Source organism: Pristiophorus japonicus, chromosome 17, assembly GCF_044704955.1.
Source record: "Pristiophorus japonicus isolate sPriJap1 chromosome 17, sPriJap1.hap1, whole genome shotgun sequence".
Lineage (NCBI taxonomy): Eukaryota > Metazoa > Chordata > Chondrichthyes > Pristiophoridae > Pristiophorus > Pristiophorus japonicus.
Genome location: NC_091993.1, coordinates 110,831,064 through 110,855,393, shown reverse-complemented (window position 1 = coordinate 110,855,393; position 24,330 = coordinate 110,831,064). Strand labels below are relative to the sequence as shown.

At 40.5% G+C, this 24,330-nt stretch overlaps 1 protein-coding gene and 1 pseudogene across 4 annotated transcripts in view; one reads left to right on the top strand and one right to left on the bottom strand.

Annotated features, from left to right (window-relative positions):
* Window positions 1-302: 302 nt before the first annotated feature.
* Window positions 303-24,330, bottom strand: part of LOC139227911 (cleavage and polyadenylation specificity factor subunit 6-like) — a 68,718-nt gene continuing 44,690 nt past the window's right edge. For all 4 annotated transcript variants that reach the window (XM_070859061.1, XM_070859062.1, XM_070859060.1 and 1 more), the window contains 6 exons: window positions 20,701-20,846; window positions 14,912-15,022; window positions 11,993-12,368; window positions 5,040-5,134; window positions 3,588-3,738; window positions 303-3,307 (listed from right to left, as the gene is read on the bottom strand). In XM_070859061.1, the coding sequence (XP_070715162.1) occupies window positions 3,016-3,307; window positions 3,588-3,738; window positions 5,040-5,134; window positions 11,993-12,368; window positions 14,912-15,022; window positions 20,701-20,846 (1,171 nt within the window). In that variant the 3' untranslated portion in view covers window positions 303-3,015. The remainder of the gene's footprint in view (window positions 3,308-3,587; window positions 3,739-5,039; window positions 5,135-11,992; window positions 12,369-14,911; window positions 15,023-20,700; window positions 20,847-24,330) is intronic.
* Window positions 6,856-7,085, top strand: LOC139228389 (U2 spliceosomal RNA; annotated as a pseudogene).

Sequence of the window (24,330 nt, the reverse complement as noted above, 5' to 3'; positions counted from 1 at the left end):
TAATCCTGCCCTGCAACCCCAAAGACAGCTAAAATAAAACACGTTCAGCAATTCGCCAACTGCCCTGACCAGAAACAGTTTCAGAGACTGTGCAGAAAAACCAGCATTTTCATTCATTACATGTGCTGCTAAGTTCATTTTGTGGAGAGTATTCCTTGGTTCATACAAAATCAACCCGAATTTTTATTCATGGGTCTTGAATATTAATAGTTAACTTGCTTGGTCATCAACACGCCTGTGTATCATTTTAGTTTCAGACCATTTCACTAAACACTCGATAGTGAGTAACTGACAAGTGAACGCAAAGTTAAAAAAATTTAATTTTTGTCCATAGCCAATGTATTTCTCCTTGGTGGATTAACAGTCTTAAACATTAAAATTAGTACTTACTGAATCTTTTACTCAAGTTACACAGACGCACATCATTTCTCATACACCATAAAGCTGATTCAGTCATTCTACCAAGATACAATGAAAAGGATAGCAGAAATAAACTTAAAAAAATACAAGTATTTGAGAATTCCAACAAGAGAACACAAATATTCTGCTAACAAGTATTCTGATAGCATGTAGACAGAAATGGACTATCCTATGTTGTCTTTATAAGTTTCTGAATTGCATAAGGCATTGGATAGTTTAAGTGTCACTTAAAAATATGAAAAAATTACAAACAGGGAACAATCACGTCAATATTGCATCAATAGAATACAGTATGTTTGCAGGCAGCAGTCAAACCCTAAAAAGGTCAACATTTTAGCACAAAAAGTTGATCTGGAAAGGGAAATGCAAGTGTCAGAGGTAACCGTAATAGGTATCTATTAAACTATTTATTTCTTCAAGTCTATCCAGCACTCTCCCTGAAGCCACTATGCCCTTTCCAAGTATGATTTATCTGGAATGAAGGCCCAATATTCTTAACATTTGAATTATTTTCAAAAGCGCATTAAATTTCATTGAAAGTGTGATTTAAAAAAAAATCAAACCTGTAGAACACAAATGACAGTGCATAGAGTTACACAGACAATCACTGATTGATGACATTTGCATTCCAGCAACAGTCTGAAACATCACTATTAACAGAGAGGTAAAGGTTTTAGTTACAAGGGGGGTTACGGGCTAGCATCACCTTTCACGTATCCATAAGATTACCACTTCCCCAATATCCAAGTCATCAAAAGCCACGCAAAACAGGTAGCCTATTGTACACATAGATGCAGTGTGCTTGGGACTTTAGGAAAGCTTTCGACAAGGTGCCATGCAGATTTTTGAGAAGATTGAGGAACATAGTATTGATTAGATGGGAAGAAAATAGAAAGGAGGAGTTAAGGGCAATATTCCATAGTGGTTGGAAGTTGGTAGTGGTGTCCCACACGGTTGAGTTCTGGGGCTAATTTTGTTCACTGTGTATATCAAATTATTTGGACATGGGCCTAGAGAGAGTGGTGTGATAATTTGTAAATAGCAAAATAAGCAAGATAGCCAATATTTGAGAAGACCAAAGTAAGCTGTAAGGATTATTGATAAGATAGGGGAACACACTAAAAAGTGGCAGATAGAATTCAATGTCAGTAAGTGTGTGGCATGTTGGTAATTTCTTTTATTTTAGAAACAGTAATAGAAGTTGGCTCGGTGATGTGGAAGAGCAGAGAGATTTGGGGGTACAGATTTAGAGGACGTTAAAGGCATCACCTCCGGTTGATAAGGTATTAAGAAAAGCTAATGAAACTCCTGCTATATTATATTATATTACATTACATTACAAGTATAGAACATAAAAGCCAAGAAGTAATGATGCGCCTGTACAAAACCTTAATAAAACTTCAGTTGAATATGCAATTTTGACCTCAATATTATAGCAAGGAGTGCGAGGATTTAGAGAGGGTACACGCCCACCTGTGACAGACTGATTCTTGTATTGAACTGTACAGCCACCTAAGAACTCATGCTAAGAGTGGAAGCAAGTCTTCCTCTCCTCGATTCCGAGGGACTGTCTATGATGATGATGGTGAAAGCAGATTCATTATGGTATGAGGAAATGCAATACAAAGACAGACTTGAAGAGTTGAGGCATTTACATCAGAAAAACAGATTTTATAAGTGTTTAAATCTACGATAGGATGGGACAGTAGATAGAAGCACACTTTCTAGTAGTAGAGGGCGTAGAACAAGGGGGCCATAGATTAAAAAATTAAATGCAAGAGATTTAGAACTGAGCACAACAAAACATCTCGAGTTGTGAAGCTTTGGAATTGAGTCCCAGGATTAGTGGTTGAGGCATAAACAAAGTTAACATTTAAGATTAGAATGGATAGGTGGATGAAGAAAAAGGGATATGGGAACAGGGCAGCTAAATGTGATTAGGACTTATTTACACAGAGGGTGAACGGTGACATGGACTGGTCAAGCCAAATCAAATGGCCCGTTGATGTGTTTTAACTTCCACATTTTTCTATGCATTAAACAACTTTCTACCACTATTTACTCTAGCGGAGAAAAAAAACTCAGTGCTTTGCCATTATCTCCAGGTGTCCCAGGAATCATTTCCCTCTTTCTCTCCATCCCTGCAAAAAATGACAATATTTTATAATAAATGGGAGTGACATTAGTAAAAATCCACACTTGGATTTTGTATACTGCAATCAATTCAATTAATGAGATCCACTAACTGTTGGTAGAGACACTGTACTAAGTCACCAGTCTCTTGTTTAAGGGCATGGATGGCATATGGGGACCTGAATAAGGGAGAAAAATTGAAAATGCAAGGGGCAATGATTAATCAACAGTATACAACAGCTGATCTTATAACAGAAACATTATTGGCTACATGCCTATACAGACTATTTGAAAATATATTTTGTTGGAATCCTGCGTGGAAGATTAGAGTTCAGTTCATCACTGTGGATTCATTTACAAGATATTCAACGTTTTATTATATACAGGTCTCATGTCCAAGTAACGACAACAAAAATCAACACACATACCATTAAAATTGGTACTCTCTGTCCTTTTCTTGTTTTATTCCACAACATGCCAAGGATCACTATTTATAGAGGGATACCTCATAGAGTCACAAGGCCTTTCTTGGCCAAAGTTGTCTCTTTGCTCTCGGCTTCTGTCTGGGTGATCTATCCGAGGAGAATTCTCAAAGTGAATTCTTTGATGAGTCTGCTGCCTCTCTTGATCATAATCTATTTTTTTTTCTTGATAATGACCATCACAGGAACTTGGACTTCTGGAACGATCTCGCAGAGGTCCACTTCTCTCTCCAGATCTCTGTTTTTCTCGCTGTCTTGGATATTCATGCTCCCTTATTAAGAGCAATAAAATGCAAGTTCATTATTATAAACCATTTATGACCCAAATAGAACATTTCTTGAATGGGTTTGTGACTTTCAGGGTCTCATCAAATTATCAGCTATCACATGTCTTTTATTAGTTACCATAAAGATTTTTTTGTGCTACAAGCTTATGGATAGCAAAATTCAGTGCTGCAAATACGAAAACAATCTTATTGCAACAAATGCATTTTTACCAGTTGATTGAATTTAAAAAAAAGTTGCTGGATATTCTACAAGAAAAATAATTACCGTAATCCTGAGCTATATGGTTTGGTCTCTCCATGAAGCGGATTTGAAGGACAGTTTAATGAATCCCTGTAACTGTCCTGTGCAATTGCTTTGGACTTTTTAACAAAAGAAACAAGCCTAAGTAGAGTACCATAATCTTCTGAACCTTCATCTGAAAGAGAGGTGGAGAAGAAAGTCTTTCAGAAAATTATTTACTTATCCTTTTTCATTGGGAAAAATAAATTCTATGTTCCCACTTTAAAAAAAACATGAAAAAACCTGAATACACTGTAGTCTCACTTCAGACTTTCAAAAAAATATGGACAACAATGTGTTCAAAACTAGCAATTTACTACTTGTTACTAGTGAAGCCAGAGTCTTTAAAGCTTGCAGCCTACGCAACGAGTACACTTCAAAAGTAATTGATTGGCTGTAAAGTGCTGTGACATCCAGAGTAAGTAAAACAAGTGATATAAATGCAATTTATTTTTTTCTTTCCATCCGTCCAACCATAAACATTTAACTCTTAGGTTGCATGCAGGTTCAGGGAAGTGCTCATTTCACTGGAAAAAATACTTTTCAGTTCGCTTTATGATTACAGTAATAGAGCTACTCAAATTTCAGGATTCTCTTTATTTACTGCTATCCATAACTACACAGTCAGAGTAATTTTATATGAATAAAAGTAAACATTTTCCATCATCTGTTTTGCCCCTCCAATTATCTTGCTTTATTTTATTCTAACTGTCCTACTTATAACACACTTTTAAGAAAAAAATCTACTTAACTTCTGGATCCCCTAATCTCACATTCTTGGGAGCGATGGCAATTGTGTTAATGTAAAAGAATTATCATTGGAGAAAATGATTATAAAAAGACTAGTTTTTCCAAACAGTGGGAAGCCTAGAGTCAGAGGAATATGAGGCAGATGTGTGAATCTTTGACAACAACAATTTAGCCAAACTAGGAAGTATTATTGGCAAGGGAATTCCACAGTGCTCCTCTCCTCTCCTCTCCTCTCCTCTCCTCTCCTCAGCCTAACAATGCCCAGGTAAGTAAACTGAGCTCAGAAGGATTTACACTTACTCCACAGTTGAAGCCGATTGCAGAACTGATGGAAGGTACAAAGCTCCCTTTGTCTTGTGGAAGCCTGGCTATCTCTTCTGAATGTCTGTACGGATTTCTTGTTCCACTTCACTCCCTTTCCCCACCCATAATATAGAGGCAATTACAGATGTTTGGCCCAATAGCAAAAAATTAAAGAAAATGGTAAAGGGTACAAGTCATTTGAAAAAAAAAAGTAAAAACAGATGGATGGAAGTGTCTTCAAAAGCTCAGCACACCAGTGAGAATTTTACCTTGCTTTGTAGTTCACATAGGAAGCACATGTGTTCACATTTTTATGAACTAAAGTAATTTCAAACGTTACAGAACAGCTAGGCTAATATTTAAGTTATTTCACCAGACACTTACCTTTGCTCCCCTCATCGGTTGAAAAAGATCCTTTTCTATCAATTTCTTTTGTAAGTTCCTTCTGGCTTTGTAACGTCTCTTGAAAATCTGTTTCCCTGTAAAACAAATGACCCATTAGCTTTAACAAGTAAAAGCACCAGTTCAATTTGCAACAGGATGTATGATATTGGATCGGATACAATAGACAGAAGGGGCAAGGTAAATCTCCATCAAGGTGCAAGAAATACAACTTTAAAGCAGAGCTCTGTATTAAGATGCTCTGCATAGCTAAGGCCTTTCTGAACTCCTGTAGGTCAATAAATATAATAGCCTGAAGTTTGCGCTGATCTTTGCAGCACAATTAGTCCAAGCCAACGCAACAAAGATTGTGCAATTTCAAGCTCAAATCGAGTTTCCGTGATCATTAGCACGAGTTTTTTTAAAAATCATCATGCTAGTAACTGGCCCCAACCTCAAAACTGGCCTTGTCCCCAGATCGAATTAACCATTATTGTGAGTTTCTACTAATTGCGTAAAAATGTTTGCAGGCCTGCGAAGAGGCTCTTAAAATGAAACTTTTTTTTTTCTTTAGGCGCAAGGACACAAGTAGACATGTTTTAAATCTTTTGAATATCATTTTTTAATTTATAAGAAACTGACTACTGTACACCAATATAACTAGCAAGTGTGCTGTAGTTTAAAAAAAGTCATTTTCAGTTACCGTATATACTCGCGTATCCTACGATCTCGCGTATCATGCGACCCCTAAATTTTCGTCCCCAAAACATGAATTTATCATATATCTTATGTATCATGCGAGTCACTTTTTTTGAGATACCAGATGACACTAGGCTAGGCTTTCAAACAAGTTTAACAAGTACCCAACACGTAACAAGTACCCTAACACATAACAACAATCGAATACAGACCTTAATAACCGAATCATGAAACGACTCTTCCGCCGTAAACAACCGAATGAGAAACAGCTGTTTTGCTGTTTCTCATTACGATAATAAACAGTTACCGTATTTCGTTCCAAATCTCATCTAAGGTAGTAAACTATGACAAATATATTTTTACATTCTACCCTTAGCCACTATGGAGAAAAGATCTGCGAAGAAATATACTGCCAAATTTAAGCTGCAAGTTGTTGCCAAAGCGGAACAAAGCAACAACGTTAAAGCTGCAAAGCTGTTTGGTGTCGGAGAAAGCTGTGTCCGAAACTGGAGAAAACAAAAAGAAAAATTGAAGGAAACTTGGATGATGTGGAATCTATATGGGTAGAGCTGCAGAACACTAAAGGGCAAAAATCGTTAGTGGGAGTTGTGTACAGACCTCCAAACAGTAGTAGTGATGTTGGGGAGGGCATCAAACAGGAAATTAGGAGTGCATGCAATAAAGGTGCAGCAGTTATAATGGGTGACTTTAATATGCACATAGATTGGGCTAGCCAAACTGGAAGCAATACGGTGGAGGAGGATTTCCTGGAATGCATAAGGGATGGTTTTCTAGACCAATATGTCGAGGAACCAACTAGGGGGGAGGCCATCTTAGACTGGGTGTTGTGTAATGAGAGAGGATTAATTAGCAATCTCATTGTGCAAGGCCCCTTGGGGAAGAGTGACCATAATATGGTGGAATTCTGCATTAGGATGGAGAATGAAACAGTTAATTCAGAGACCATGGTCCAGAACTTAAAGAAGGGTAACTTTGAAGGTATGAGGCATGAATTGGCTAAGATAGATTGGCTAATGATACTTAAGGGGTTGACTGTGGATGGGCAATGGCAGACATTTAGAGACCGCATGGATGAATTACAACAATTGTACATTCCTGTCTGGCTTCTCGGCCTTTTGGCTAAGATCTGCATAACTAACCTGACCAGCCACCATGACGTCCGGGTGGTTCCTCCCTGGTCAGGAAGGTATATGCTTACATTTTTGTAAACAGGAGGTGGGTGGGATTGGTGACCCATCCACCTCCACGGAGGTGTGTGGGGGACCTGACCCATCCACCTCCATGGCACGAACCTGGTATTGCAGTACTTCCAGGAACGGTGCAGTGGCTCTAGGCCTTTTGGCTAAGAGCATTGGCGCAGAGTGATCCTTGACTGGTGCAGGGTGACCTCTGGCGTTTGACAAAGAATTGTAACGATTGGATAACGATTGGACATGAATTTTTTTTAAAAAAAAAAAAAAAAAAAAAAAAAAAAAATTGTACATTCCTGTCTGGAGTAAAAATAAAAAAGGGAAGGTGGCTCAACCGTGGCTATCTAGGGAAATCAGGGATAGTATTAAAGCCAAGGAAATGGCATACAAATTGGCCAGAAATAGCAGCGAACCTGGGGACTGGGAGAAATTTAGAACTCAGCAGAGGAGGACAAAGGGTTTGATTAGGGCAGGGAAAATGGAGTACGAGAAGAAGCTTGCAGGGAACATTAAGGCGGATTGCAAAAGTTTCTATAGGTATGTAAAGAGAAAAAGGTTAGTAAAGACAAACGTAGGTCCCCTGCAGTCAGAATCAGGGGAAGTCATAACGGGGAACAAAGAAATGGCAGACCAATTGAACAAGTACTTTGGTTCAGTATTCACTAAGGAGGACACAAACAACCTTCCGGATATAAAAGTGGTCAGAGGGTCTATTAAGGAGGAGGAACTGAGGGAAATCTTTATTAGTCGGGAAATTGTGTTGGGGAAATTGATGGGATTGAAGGCCGATAAATCCCCAGGGCCTGATGGACTGCATCCCAGAGTACTTAAGGAGGTGGCCTTGGAAATAGCGGATGCATTGACAGTCATTTTCCAACATTCCATTGACTCTGGATCAGTTCCTATCGAGTGGAGGGTAGCCAATGTAACCCCACTTTTTAAAAAAGGAGGGAGAGAGAAAGCAGGGAATTATAGACCGGTCAGCCTGACCTCAGTAGTGGGTAAAATGATGGAATCAATTATTAAGGATGTCATAGCAGCGCATTTGGAAAATGGTGACATGATAGGTCCAAGTCAGCATGGATTTGTGAAAGGGAAATCATGCTTGACAAATCTTCTGGAATTTTTTGAGGATGTTTCCAATAAAGTGGACAAAGGAGTACCAGTTGATGTGGTATATTTGGACTTTCAGAAGGCTTTCGACAAAGTCCCACACAGGAGATTAATGTGCAAAGTTAAAGCACATGGGATTGGGGGTAGTGTGCTGACGTGGATTGAGAACTGGTTGTCAGACAGGAAGCAAAGAGTAGGAGTAAATGGGTACTTTTCGGAATGGCAGGCAGTGACTAGTGGGGTACCGCAGGGTTCTGTGCTGGGGCCCCAGCTGTTTACATTGTACATTAATGATTTAGACGAGGGGATTAAATGTAGTATCTCCAAATTTGCGGATGACACTAAGTTGGGTGGCAGTGTGAGCTGCGAGGAGGATGCTATGAGGCTACAGAGTGACTTGGATAGGTTAGGTGAGTGGGCAAATGCGTGGCAGATGAAGTATAATGTGGATAAATGTGAGGTTATCCACTTTGGTGGTAAAAACAGAGAGACAGACTATTATCTGAATGGTGACAGATTAGGAAAAGGGAAGGTGCAACGAGACCTGGGTGTCATGGTACATCAGTCATTGAAGGTTGGCATGCAGGTACAGCAGGCGGTTAAGAAAGCAAATGACATGTTGGCCTTCATAGAGAGGGGATTTGAGTACAGGGGCAGGGAGGTGTTGCTACAGTTGTACAGGGCCTTGGTGAGGCCACACCTGGAGTATTGTGTACAGTTTTGGTCTCCTAACTTGAGGAAGGACATTCTTGCTATTGAGGGAGTGCAGCGAAGATTCACCAGACTGATTCCCGGGATGGTGGGACTGACCTATCAAGAAAGACTGGATCAACTGGGCTTGTATTCACTGGAGTTCAGAAGAGTGAGAGGGGACCTCATAGAAACGTTTAAAATTCTGACGGGTTTGGACAGGTTGGATGCAGGAAGAATGTTCCCAATGTTGGGGAAGTCCAGAACCAGGGGTCACAGTCTAAGGATAAGGGGTAAGCCATTTAGGACCGAGAGAAGGAGAAACTTCTTCACCCAGAGAGTGGTGAACCTGTGGAATTCTCTACCACAGGAAGTAGTTGAGGCCAATTCACTAAATATATTCAAAAGGGAGTTAGATGAAGTCCTTACTACTCGGGGGATCAAGGGGTATGGCGTGAAAGCAGGAAGTGGGTACTGAAGTTTCATGTTCAGCCATGAACTCATTGAATGGCGGTGCAGGCTAGAAGGGCTGAATGGCCTGCTCCTGCACCTATTTTCTATGTTTCTAACTCCTTCCTATAAATGCGCAAATCGCAGGTCGAAATGTCATTGGTACTTTATCTTCTAAATGCGGCCAAAGTGGGTGTCTGAAAATCGAGAAAATGGTTATATTATAACACGATCTAAAATAAGCCTTTATGCTTTACGAGAAGCAAGAAAAATGGGCATTCGTGTGTTTACTGCCCAACAGCCTAATCTTGGCCAGCACTTCACACCCGCAAATTTTGTATCTCACGTATCATGCTACCCCCCAAATTTAGGTTACAATTTAGGTCTTCAAAAGTCGCATGATACGCGAGTATATACGGTATTTAAAAATCAGGTTACTCTCAGGTGGGGGACTAAACACAGATTAAAAATGCTTATTTTCAGAGATATACCCATTTTCAGCTGTATTAATCACACTGTACCAAGTTACCACCCTTAAGTGCATCATGGAATTTTTTTTAAAAAAGCAAAATTACATTCTTAAACACTGCCCAATTGCACTGGTTCATGGCAGATTTTTATGTTTGGCGATATACAAATAAGTTGGACTGGAAACTTTTGAAAAAAAACTCAAAATTGGTGTCATTTTGGGGACATTATGTGCCTGGGGGTGCTGACTGTGCCCAAAACAGTTGCTTCAAGCCACTGTATAGTGTGCGCTGAACCAGACAGACCACAAGATAACTAGTCTCTGCCAAGATAACTAATTTCAGTCAAGACAGCAGTCAGCCTCTAAAATAGGCATCAATAGCCGCAGGCGTTTAAGGGGGAAGGAGCAAGACTGAACAGCAAACAAAAGATCACAAGCATTATGCACTCCTCGCTGCCAAAGCATACATGCATGGACACCAAATTAGGACAGGATCAGGGACGGTTGTATTAATCCATTAGGCACAATTACGCAGTGCAACCACTTTGCTGAGGTACAAGGCAGCAAGCACATGCTTCAAGTCGAACTGAAGCATGAGCCGTCGCCTTCAGGAGGGAAGATCAGGGGAATAATCTGAGGTTTAAAATTAAACTGTATGGGATGGTGGGTAAGAAAAGCAATGTACAGAACAGAAGCAAACAAGGTTAAGGGAGCCTAACTAAATCTGAAACATAAAGCTGAAAAAAAAAAGTAATAACTGTACATCAATGCTAGTGGCCTGGCAAATGTTACAGCCTTGTTCAAAAATGGAGAGTGATGAACTTGGTAACTACAAGCCAGTCAGTCTAATGTCATTGGTGGGAAAACTACGAGAGACCATTGTCAAGGTCAAAACTAATTCTCAAGTGGAGAAACATGGGTTAATAAGAGACAGCCAGCACAGATTTGTTAAGAAAATCATGTCTGACTAACCAGATTGAGTTCTTTGATGAAGTAACAGAGGGTCGATAAAGGTAGTGCAGTAGAGGTTATATTTATAGACTTTCAAAGAGCATTTGATAAAGTGCCACATAACAGATTTATTTGGAAAACAGATGCACATAGTATTAAAGGGGCATTGGTACTAGAGGGGAAATGGCGAATGTGTTTCACAGAGGGCTGTTAAGATTTGGATTGCACTACTTGAACGAGTTGCTATGGAAGCAGATTCCATCGCAACTTTCAAAAGTCAATTGGACATGTACTTGAAGAGGACTAATTTGGAGGGTTATGGGGAAAAAGTTGGGCGTGGGACTAAATTTCACAGCTCTTTCAAAGAACCGGCACAGGCATGACAGGATGAATGGCCTCCTTCTGTGCTGTAAGATTCTATGATTCTCCATCACTGATTTACTTTAAAATATGCCTTCATGAACACACTGCAGCAGGTGAGCGGAAATAGTATTAAATCTACGAGCAGTAGATTCAAATTGGATACCAATATTTACAGCTTTTCCTCAATTTTAGATTGTCATTTCCTAATGTTTATCAGCTATGCTCACAATTACATTGATCCAATACAAGCACATAAAAACAAGTTTCAATAAAAACAGGCCAGCATTTTGAAAAGCGAGATTTGTGATCCTTGCTGTTTTGTAAAATGATCAAACTTTGGCTTAGCATCAACCTACCATGCACTGGCCCAACTGGTGCAAAGCTGTACTGACCGTATTGAGGTTCACTACACATGTAAACTCATTGACAAAAAATTAAATATGTACATGAACAGGAGCCATTCCATGCTAAATCAACACCATTTATTTTTCTCTTTCCCATGGCAGCTGATGATCGTCATTCACACCCCAGCTAGACTCATTTTAACTTGCACCATTACCATCTCATTTTTGTCCATTACCCCTTTTGTCTGAAATGTCTTCTGCCTTCCACCCTATCAGAGCTTCCCTTTTGTTTTTCCCTCCCCTCCCCCTTTCACCGACCCTGCACTTCCTTAAGAAGCTGTTACATCTCAAACTTTTCCAGTTCTGAAAGGGTCATCGATCTGAAACATTAACACTGTTTCTCTCCACAGATGCTGCCTGACCTGCTGAGATTTCCAGCATTTTCTGTTTTTATTTTGTGTGTCTAACTTGTCTATTTCACAATTTATAAAATCCTGAGTTTGTGCAAAAATGTTTCAACACTGATTAGTTCTGATATTGCATGAGAATTATCTTTGAAAGCAACACTGCTCTCGCGCTTTTATGAATTTAGTCTGATTAATCCAATTCTGTAAAAATATTAGATGATGAGCAAATTTAACATTAAAAAAACATCCAAATTCTCACCTTCCTGGTATTCTGTAATCCTGATAGCATGTATTGTACACAGGTGGAGTAGTGTTACAATCCAAGGTAGAAAGACTGGTGTTTGTAGATGTTATGAAGGTCGCAGGATCAACGTGCAATGTCTGATTGTGTCTCTGTCCACCAGGAACCGGACCTGGGATGTTTGTAGGTGGTACGAAGTCTTGTAACAAAAAATTGGGAGAAGAGGGTGTAGAACCATGTTGGAGTTCAGTTTCAACGGCTGAAGTGGCTAGTTTAACTGCCGGCTGTTGGAAAGGTGAAGAGGTTTTGTCTTGACGAGTTGAATTCACTGTCATTGAATGAAGATTTTTAAATGATGCAGAAGAGTTTTGATGGATCTGCCGTGAAATTGTTTCTTTTCAAAGAAAATTTAAAAAAGAGTATCTCAATGGAAAATTGACCAAATGTAACCTTAAGCATAGAATAGTTCTTCATCTATACTTTAGATAAAGATATTCACAAGTTCTTGCTAGCTTTAAAATATTTCAACAATTTCACATAAATAATCTTCAGCTCGATATTAACTTGGAACTCCCAGGGTATATCATTCAACCAAATAAACTTCTCAGCTCATCAACTTAACTTACTCTGGCTTACATCCATCCAACACCACCTGACAATTTAAACAGAGCTCATGTGAAAACACTCACCTGATTTGATATACAAATAAATTCCCACCTTTCCACAAAAACAGATCACAGGCTAGATAAATTGCATTAGTGGCACCTGGCAACACCCTTGCACTAAAAGTCAATCTCACCAGACAGTTATGCCGAGGTCATAATAACAAGGGGCCGAAATTGCCCCTCTCCTTAAGGCTTGTTACCACCATAAATCGACGGCCACGCTGCGGAGTGGAGTGGCCGCTGACTTTGTGGAATGGCCGCTGATGGCCCAATTGCCCTCCCGTGTTTTCCCGATCTCTCTCTGTTCCTCCCCCCACCCCCTGCTGCCGATCCGTGGTAAGCACATCACCGCACGCACCGCCGGTCTATCCCCCCCCCCCCCCCCGACATTCCCCTCAGAAAATCTTCGGCCCGCCCGACGGTGCCAAAACCCGTTTTCTTCCCCAGTAACAGCGGTGCGACTTCCCTTAAAAAGGAGAGGATGCACTGCTGCTGCCGCCGCCATTTTTTTTGTCGGCTGACTGCCATGCCCTTGGGTTCGGCTAGGCCACCAACAGGCAGGCCCGACCGAAACCCTCCCCGGTGGCAGAGTGGGCTGAAGTTTTTTAAATCGTGAAGGCTCACCCCCTTAAGTGAAGGGGAGAGCCGTGGTAACGCGGCGCCGAGATGGCTTTATCGCAGTGGTCACTCCACACCACCCCCAACTTCCGCCCCTCAGGCGTTGCCACTGACGAATATCCGCCCCCTCAAGTATTGTCACTGCCCCCATTAAGGGTGACTTCCGGATCCAAGTAAAAAAAAAAAAGAGCTCCAGTAAAACTTTTGAAACGGGGTCCGTGCACCCCATTTCGGGCAGAGGACAATTTCGATCCCCAAATGTTTAAAAGTGAATTTGTTTCAACTCCATCATGGTTTGATATCACCATCATTAATCCAACATACAACAGTACCAGCCAGGGATATTGCTACTAAGGGAGTGAGGAGCAGACATTAAATTATCAATATCTTGCAGTAAAGGTGCATCAATTAGCAGTGTGCAAAGTAAATTTTTCACAAAAGCCATTTCCACGTCATACTATTTTGGGAGAAGAATGCCTGCATTTAACTAGCTCATTATTTATTTATTTATTTGTTTGTTTATTTTATTTATATTTAAAGGGCTTAGATGTTTGCACAAATTCAGTGAAAATAAATTGTTTTGTGTAAATTCAATGAACCATTTAGGTGCTGCTGATAATTTCTAGGAAATGATATTTTCGAGATAGATGACCATTTAAAAATATGTGCCACAGCTGAAGGGAGGTTCTATTTGTAATGGAGCGTCCTTAGAATAAAAAAAAATCATTCCAATATGGAAATTGCTGAGTGCACAAGTAACAATGCCAAATTATATTAGACCAGAATACTAATTCTATATAGGGACATTAACATTTTGGCTAATTTCTTTGAGACTAAATTAGTTGAGAATAATAGACAATAAGACAAATTGTACACATTCAGTGGAAGAAATTTGGTTATTGGGCTCATTAACTAATCTTTTCTAATTCCATGCCATCTTATGTTCTAAAGTTTCCAAATAAATCACACATTCAAATTTGTTTGCTACCGTTTGGTTTTATCACCTCTTGACTATTACTGAATGAAACATAACAATTTCCAACTTCCACTTTCTTTTGAGGCAGGGAGAAGTTGATGGGCAGATTGGCCACCCAAAGCACTATTTAAATCACACAACAGATGACTATGGAATTGAACTCACATGAGACTAGATGGGTGGGAAAAAGCACCCTCAATGGCTCAGCAATTTTATCCAGTGAGTAGCTATGCATATGAGGGAAATACCAGGGTTAAATCACTGCCGTGTGCTCAGGTAACTGACCCTAGCCAGGGCAAAAGTACTCTGGTATAATTGGCCTAAGCACCTAATCAAGGTAGGGCAAAATGAGCCAATGTTCCCACTCTGAATCACTGTCCAGCAGCACATGTGTGAAGGTTGGAGGATGACAGGATCCTAGTCGGCTGTGATAGATACTCCCAGGACTAAATAGCCTTTGAACATCCATAGTCAATGCTCACCCACAAATAATGACCATGTGGGCAACGCAGTGGAGGTATTTGTAGAATCAAAGGTCAGCAAGCAGCCAATGCCTTCAGGAGAGGGAGAGTAATCGGTAGTGGAAACTAATGAAAATATTGGGGGGTGGGGTGGGCAGAGCAGGGCAGACAGGTAAAAACACAGCAGTACATGAATATACTAATGGGTTAAACATACCTTGATTTGCTTCTTTTGGAGAATCAGGTACAGTTACAGATTGGCTGTCATTTTCATCAGGAACATCAAAAATATCATCCTGTGCTGAATGCAACTTTGATTTTTTCATTGCTGTAAATTAGTGAAATTACAGATGGAACACAAACCTTTAAACAACAATCCAAAACTAATCCCACTACCCCGCTCTCTCTCCGGATGGTGCTGCATTTAATCTGCGTCAAATATTTATCTACTTTCCTTTAAGATGCCATCCAGAGACTTGAGCACATAATCGAGGCTGATAATTCAATGCAGTGCTGCACTGTTCGAGGTGCTGTCTTTCGGATGAGATGTTAAACGGAGCTCCAGTCTGCACTCTCAGCTGGACATAAAAGATCCCATGGCATTTTTCAAAAGAAGAGCAGGGAAGTTATCTCCGGTGTCCTGGCCAATATTTACCCCTCAACCAATATCACTAAAATAATTCTTGTCGTTACATCATTCCTGTTTGCAGGACCTTGCTGTGCGCATTATCACAGTGATTATACTTCAAAAAGGTACTTCATTGGCTGTAAAGTATTTTGGAACATCCGGAGGTTGTGAAAGGTGCTATAGAAAAGCAATTTTTTTTTTTTTTTTAAAAAGTGGCCAAACTAATGATTTGCATAACCACTTGATTTTTGGACTCTTTACCCCACTTAAAGCCTAGGATCCCATCTGCTTTTTAAAAAAATCATGCATTTGTTGCCCCCGTTTTAAAGATTTGTGCATCTTAAACCCTAAATCTAGGTTTTCCACTCCTTTTAATGTTTTACCATTTATTCCCCCCAAAATGCATCAAAGTCTGACCCTCGAATTATTCTTTTACTTTGTTTACCTAAAAAAAACACCCCTTACTACTTCTTTATATTGGCCCTGAGATTCTGATGTCCCGGGTCCATACGAAGTTTCTACGGACCCAGGAGGGCATCGGAAAAGCCGGTTGTTGGCATGCAATGCGCATGCACTGAAAACCGGCTTTTCCAATCCGTCAGGTTTCTGGCTTGACAGATCCTCCGTATCTCGGGAGCGAGGATACTTGCAGGGCAAGATTTCCAATATTTACGAATATCTTGCCCTGCAAATGTCCTTTAAAATCTTGCGCCTGAAAAAGCAGGTGTATAGCCTACTTGTACAGGCGCAAGTGCTTAAAAATACACAAACGTTTTAAAATAAATAGTTATAAAAACACATTTTATTGTTAAAAACCCTCCCCACTATGGCAAGTTTATTTTAAGGCTTAATTAAAAAAAACTTTAAAAAGTCAGGAATTTTTTTTTTTAAATATAACATCTTTAATTTAAATGAATGTTAAATAATATGTCGTTTATTTTCTATTTTTTATTGTTTTGGGTGCTTCTCATTCATAGTTATAAGAGTTCCAGACTTACGGAAATCCTATTACTATGAATGAGAGTCTATACTATACCTGATTGACTGCTGCCTCCAGCTCCCGGCCTGTGCACGTCCCCACGTGTACGCGCAGTCATGAGAGGCCTCAGGCTCGGAGGTTCCAACAGGTGCAGCAGCAACAGGTAAGTGCGCATCTTTTCTCTCTTTTTCTGTCGTTTACCTGTGGAATTTAAGGGCCATTATCTGCTCGGACATTTTCTTTCATATTTCCTTTTAAATCTCCCCTTTCACTCGCCACTCCTTTATTCCTCACAATTTTATTTTGTATCATCAGACCCCCTTTAAGTTGAAGTCTAGTTGTAATCTATTTATCCATAGAACTCTTATCCTTTGATTCATATCCTTTGATTCAACTCCATTTCATCTTGTATGAATATCAATTTTGTACTCTATTCATCTCACATTGAGGATTCCCCACTATTAACTTTTCCTGAGTCGATACCTTCACATCATTGAATTGTCATTTTCTAGTCCTGCATGCTTACCGTTGACTCATTATCCTGTTTTATTGTGAGCTTAACTATGGTGCATCATTTATTTTCCATTTGCTCTCCTATTTTTTTTTCTCTCTCAATCACTTCCAAAAACTAAATCAAGCAAATGTTTGTCTTGTTTTACAAAAAAAAAATTGACCTCGGAAGCAATCTTCGATTCTAAAAAGCCCTCCCCACTTTGACCCTATATGCTATCTTTATCCCAGTCCACCTTAAAATAGTTAAAATCTTCCAATATTATTGCCCTGCTGTTCTTGCATATCTTTGAACTTTCTGCAATTCTCCATCTTGATCTCATTTCCATTGATTAGTGACTTGCAATGCATATCTAGAATTGACCATTTCTGTTGCTACTCCTCAACAGGATTCTGTCTTAACCCAACCCTCTAGAACAACCTTACCTTCTAATGCCACGTTAGAACCCTTAATATCCCCAGCATTGAAGTACTGACCACGCTCGACCTGTCCGACATGAAACTCCCGAAGCAAGCACTCTACGCGGAGCTCCGACACGGCAAGTGAGCCCCAGGTGGGCAGAGGAAACGTTTCAAGGACACCCTCAAAGCCTCCTAGATAAAGTGCAACATCCCCACCAGCACCAGGGAATCCCTGGCCCAAGACCGCCCAAAGTGGAGGAAGAGTATCCGGGAGTGCACTGAGCACCTAGAGTCTCGTCACCAAGAGCATGCAGAAACCAAGCGCAGACAGCGGAAGGAGCGTGCGGCAAACCAGACTCCCCACACACCCTTTCCTTCAACCACTGTCTGCCTCACCTGTGGCAGAGACTGTAATTCCCGTATAGGACTGTACAGTCACCTGAGAACTCACTTTGAGTGGAAGCAAGTCTTCCTTGATTCCAAGGGACTGCCTATAATGAATATTGCCACCCCACCATCCTGTTACCCCCCTCATTATTCCTGGTTGTTAACATTTTCAGGAGATAAAATTCCCCGTCCTGTCTAAACCAAACACAGATCTCTATGGCGACATCATATCCCTCGAGTTATTATTATTAATACTTCCAACTCTTCAATTTTGCTTAAGTCGCTTAGTGAATTCACAAACATACTATTCAATGCTGACTCAAATTTTTGGTAATATAAACTCTTATTATCGTTGCTAGTTTTCTCATTTAATTTGATATCCCTTGACCCATCTCCAATATTTTTCTTTCCTCTCAACCTTAATCTTCTTCTCCTCCCTTTTTTATCTGGTAATATTTTCTCTATTTATTGCAACTAAGGCTTCTGCTTCTACTCCCAACAGTTTAATTAACCCTGCTCTCTTCCATTCTTTAACCTATCCAGCACATGACATGGGAAGCAAGCCAGAGATTACTATCCTGGAGGTATTTTAATGTCCAACTCCCTCTGCAGTAGAGAGCTGGTATATGACTTGAACCGGTCGGGGGTTGGTTCTTGCAATTCTCCTGTCCAAGTGTGAAACCTTTATCCAACTTGTGTTTGATGTCTAATCTTGCATTAAATCGTGGCCAACATTGTGCATAGCTTCCTAGGTACAGGTATTAGTGTAAAAGCAGCAGAACTTGAAAGGCTGAACAATTAATTCAGGGAGCAAGATTTAGAAGTCAACCTCTATTAGCTAGTTTCACAATGGTTGGGCTTTACAACAGGTGTAATACAATTCCAGCCCAGTGTTGAGCCACATTAAAAAAAAACATACTTCAAGGAGAACCTTTGGTTACAGCACGGAAGGCGGCCATTTGGCCCGTCGAACCAGCGCAGGCTCTCTGCAAGAGCACCTCAGCGGATCCCACTCGCCCGCCCTTTCCCCGTAGCCCTGCAAATTTCTCTCCTTCAAGTACATATCCAACTCACTTTTAAAAGCAGTGATCAAGTCTGCCTCCACTACCCTTTCAGGCAGTCCATTCCAGATCTGAACTACTTGCTGTGTAAAAAGATTTTTCTTATGTCCCCTTTGGTTCTTTTGCCAATCACCTTAAATCTGTGTCCTCTGGTTCTCGACCCTTCTGTCAATGGGAACAGTTTCTCTCTATCTACTCTGTCCAGACCCTTCATGATTTTGAATACCTCTTTCAAATCTCCTCTCAATCTTAGAACATAAGAATTAGGAGCAACCATTCGGCCCCTCAAGCCTGCTCCACCATTCAATAAGATCATGGCTGTTCTTTTAACACAACTCCACCTTCGTGCACTATCCCCATATCCCTTGATATTCAAATATCTATCGATCTCGATCTTGAACATATTCAACGACTGAGCTTCCACAGCCCTCTGGGGTAGGTAATTCCAAAAATTCACCACCCTCTGAGTGAAGACATTTCTCCTCATCTCAGTCCTAAATGGCCGACCCCTTAGTCTGAGACTATAACCCCTGGTTCTCGCCTCCCCAGCCAGGGGAAACATCCGACCTGCATCTACCCTGTCAAGCCCTGTAAGAATTTTGTATTTTTCAATGAGATCACCTCTCATTCTTCTACACTCAAGAATATAGGTCTAGTCTACTCAATCTTCTCTTCATAAAAGACAACCCCCCCCACACCCCCCATCCCAGGAATCAATCTGGTGAACCTTTGTTGCACTCCCTCTATGGCAAGTATATCCTTCCTTAGGTAAGGAGACCAAAACTGTACACAATACATCAGGTGTGGTCTCGCCAGGGCCCTATATAATTGCAGTAAGACATCTTTACTCCTGCACTCAATTCCTCTTGTAATTAAGGCCAGCAAGCTTTCTTAATTGTTTGCTGTACCTGCAGGTTAACTTTGTGATTTCTGTACAAGTGCACCCAGGTCCCTCTGAACGCCAATATTTCCCAATTTCACCATTTAAAAAAACTCTGCTATTCTATTTTTCCTACCGAAGTAGATAGCTTCACATTATATTCCATTTGCCATGTTCTTGCCCACTCATTCTATATCTCCTTGAATCATCTTTGCATCCTCCTCGCAATACATTTCCATCTAGCTTTGTATCAGCAAACTTGGATATATTACATTTGGTCCAAATCATTGATATAGATTGTGAATAACTGTCGCCCAAGCACTGAACCTTGCTGTACCTCACTAGTTATGGCCTGCCAACCTGAAAATTACCCTTTTATTCCTACTCCTCAATCCATGCTAGTATATTACCCCCAAGGTTATGAGCCCTAATTTTGGTTAATAATCTTGTGTGGCAACTTATCGAATGCCTTTTGAAAATCCAAATACACCAGATCCACTGGTTTCCCCATATTTATTCTGCTAGTTACAACCTAAAAAAAAACTCATTTGTCAAACATAATTTCCCTTTCATAAATCCATGTTGACTCTGCCCAATCTTATTATTTTCTAAGTGCCCTGTTACCACATCCTTAATAATAGATTCTATTATTGGTACTGTTTAAGTGAGGGTGCCAGTCAAGACATCAAGAAAACTCCCTTTCTTTATAAATTGTGCTATGTTTTCTTTCAATGTCCACCTGAACAAGCAGGCTTGGTTTAATAAATTAGTGAAGAGCCCCTAAATACTGCACAGGAGTGTCAATCTATTCAAGTTCTCTGCTGGGATAGAGCTTGTTTTGAAATCCATAAATGTGTACCAGCTGAACATTGAGAACTTTCTACATTTATTATTTACTCATTTTAAAGAGAGAAGAGCACAATTATATATTTTTTTAAATTTAAAAACTCAAAGCCCCAACACTGCCAAGAGAAGAACTAAACACTATGGCTAAGGTAGAGTTTCAGGTAAAAGCTGAGTCACTTGCCAACATAAATAAAACAGTAAGTACAGCAGTAAGTTTATTATTACAGAACTAAAAGCTCTATAGCCTACAGCCAGACTCTTGAAACTGCTAGCTGACTAGAACTTCAAATTTTTCAGTATTCAGAAAACTCACCATTTATGAACTGCGTTTCAAAATAATGGCGATTTTCTCTGGTAAAGTGCCGAACATCAGGGGTTCTTCCATGAACTTCTTTCTTTGGAAGCATTTTCAACAGTCTGTTTATATCCCAATCGGAAGGCAAATTCACTCTGACAAACCTACAAAAGATAACTAGGTTCATTTTTAATCCCAAATAAATAATTCTATGACAATAGTGCACCACTTTTGCTTTTTAGAGCATGAGACAGAGTGCGAGTATGGCCCAAGCTATGTTTCCAACACCCATTCATTCTCCGCTTCTCATTCCTCAAACTCTGGCCTTTTATAAAATTTCTCCCACCACTAGGAGCTATGCCTTCGGCTCCATGTTCTAGAAATTTCTGCCTAAATCCAAGCCCTTCCTTAAAACGTAACGCTCCTAAAATCTCCTCCTTTGGAGATAAATAGATGCTGAGCCAACTAGAAATCTATGAAGCGCCTTGGGATATTTTCTTCTATGTTACAGATGCTTTTTAAATTAAGATGTTGTTCAGGCAGTAGTTAATAGACCAGAATTTGCGGTCACAATAATGTTGAGCCCAATGGCTCTCACCGTTATTTATGCACAAATAATACCACAAGGGGCAGATGCGCGGTTAAACACAGATATCCAAAAGTTGCTTTTGCACCACGCCACCATTAACTTCGCAAAAATGGTATCTCGCTGTCCATCTCACCATTGAATGACATGAAGTTGCTGTACTTTTGCGGTAGATACGGACTAAACTCGCCACAGAAAGTTAAGTGTAAGTACGCTTTTAACAATGCAAGGTGTGTTAATGACTGCCAATCAACCTCTTTGGCACTGAAAATTAACGATTACAAGTGAGGAATCACAATCCTTCAGATATTTATTTAAAACTCCCACCAAAAATTAAGATTTAAAAAACTTTCCTTTGTCTCTTTTTCTTCCCCTCGCAATTCAATCTAAAAGATCCCATGGCACTATTTTGAAGAGCAGGGGAGGTATCCCTGGTATCCTGGCCAATATTTATCCCTCAATCAACATTACAAAAACAGATTATCTGGTCATCATATTGCTGTTTGTGGTAGTTTGCTGTGCGCAAGTTGGCTGCCGTGTTTCCTACATTACAACAGTGACTACACTTCAAAAGTACTTCATCGGTTGTAAAGTGCTTTGAGACGTCCGATGGTCGTGAAAGGTGCTATATAAATGCAAGTCTTTCTTTTCCTTTTCTGTACCCGATTGGTCAAGGAGATACATAGTTGCTTGCCTGGTTCACTCAGGTCCCAGATGCCTAGTTTCCCCTCGCTGTTACCAGCTCACACATTCAGCAACTTGCCACATAAAATTGCAAAAGCAAGTCTAACTAATGACAAATGCCATGAAATGCCTTACTACAGCAAATGATGGCCCATTAAACCTAAACTGTGTCTAGATTATTTTCTATTTGGAGCAGATTTTTGGTAGTGCAATGCCTTTGCTCGGTTTAGCTGCATGTTACCTGGGCCTATATAGCTGGAGTTTAGAAAAAATGAGAGATGATCTCATTGAAACATACAAGATTTTGAGGGGGATTGTTAGGGTAGATGTCGAGAGATTGTTTCCCCTGGCTGGAGTTTCAAGAACTAGGGGTCATAATCTCAGGATAAGGGGTAGGCAATTGAAGACTAAGATGAGGAGGAATTTCTTCACTCGAAAGGATTGTGAATCTTTGGAATTTTCTATCCCAAAGGACTGTGGATGCTGAATTGTTGAGTATATTCAAGGCTGAGATAGATAAGATTTTTGGACACTAAGAAAAATCAAGGGATATGGGGAAGGGTGGGAAAGTAGAGTTGAAATTGAAGATCAGCCAGGATCTTATTGAATGGCAGAGCCGTATGTCTCCTGGCAGCTGGCCTCATGAATTTGGCAAATTTACCTTGGGGTTGCTGCCAGCTACACAAGACCTTACATCAGCAACTAGCCCACCATCAGAGCATACCATAAAATTTCAGGCTCATTCCCTTCGATTTTCCATCCACTGAATTCAATGGATGTAAAATCATGGGTAATTCAACTGCAATTTTGCAATATGCACTGGTGTCAGGCGAAGTTCCCCACCACCAATGGATATTACCCCTTCATTATTTCACAGAGGCTGGCCAACGTGCAAAACATTGCCACAAGGAAAGACAGTGGCAACAAACAATGTTAGTGTATTTAAGAGGGAACTAGATGTTTTTTGCTTCAAAAAAAAACTATGATTTGTACAAGTTTGCAGATGACACTAAGCTGGGTGGCGGTGTGAGCTGTGAGGAGGATGCTATGAGGCTGCAGGGTGACTTGGACAGGTTAGGTGAGTGGGCAAATGCATGGCAGATGCAGTAAAATGTAGATAAATGTGAGGTTATCCACTTTGGGGGCAAAAACACAAAGGCAGAATATTATCTGAATGGCGGCAGATTAGGGAAAGGGGAGGTGTAACTAGACCTGGGTGTCATGGTACATCAGTTATTGAAAGTTGGCATGCAGGTACAGCAGGCGGTGAAGGTGGCAAATGGCATGTTGGCCTTCATAGCTAGGGGATGGGAGTATAGAAGCAGGGAGGTCTTACTGCAGTTGTGCAGGGCCTTAGTGAGGCCTCACCTGGAATATTGTGTTCAGTTTTGGTCTCCTAATCCGAGGAAGGACGTTCTTGCTATTGAGGGAGTGCAGCGAAGGTTCACCAAACTGATTCACGGGATGGCAGGACTGACATACGAGGAGAGACTGGATTGATTGGGCCTATATTCACTGGAGTTTATAAGGATGAGAGGGGATCTCATTAGAAACATAAAATTCTGATAGGATTGGACAGGTTAGATGCAGGAAGAATGTTCCCGATGTTGGGGAAGTCCAGAACCAGGGGTCACAGTCTAAGGATAAGGGGTAAGCCATTTAGGACTGAGATGAGGAGAAACTTCTTCACTCAGAGTTGTTAACCTGTGGAATTCCCTGCCAGAGAGAGTTGTTGATGCCAGTTCATTGGATATATTCAAGAGGGAGTTAGATATGGCCCTTACGGCTAAAGGGATCAAGGGGTATGGAGAGAAAGCAGGAAAGGTGTACGGAGGTGAATGATCAGCTATGATCTTATTGAATGATGGTGCAGGCTCGAAGGGCCGAATGGCCTACTCCTGCACCTATTTTTCTATGTTTCTATGGAAGGAAGGCAAGAAGAGATAGCTTATGCTATATTTTTTGAACTTTAGGACTAGCCAGTAATGGTCTTTTCCAGCCACGTACATCCCTAACTTTTGATCCTGCTGCTGCCAGGGTCAGTATCACCTGCCTCCCAACTTGTAGTGTTCTACATTGCAAAATGTAGCTAGATGCCATTTAAAAAATTCAATAAGGCAGGTGGCTGTTTCGCCTAAAAAAAATCTTAAAAATAAATGTACCTCTGTTTAGGCAAGGAGAACCAGGTGTTGCGCTTGAGGGAGGGGGGGGCTAGGCCATCCATTTAAAACAGAGATAAGGAGGAACTTCTCTCAGAGGGTTGTAAATCTGTGGAATTCTCTGCTCCAGAGAGCTGTGGAGACTGGGTCATTGAATACACTGAAGGTAGAGACAGACAGATTTTTGAGTGATGAGAATAAAGGGTTATGGGGAGCAGG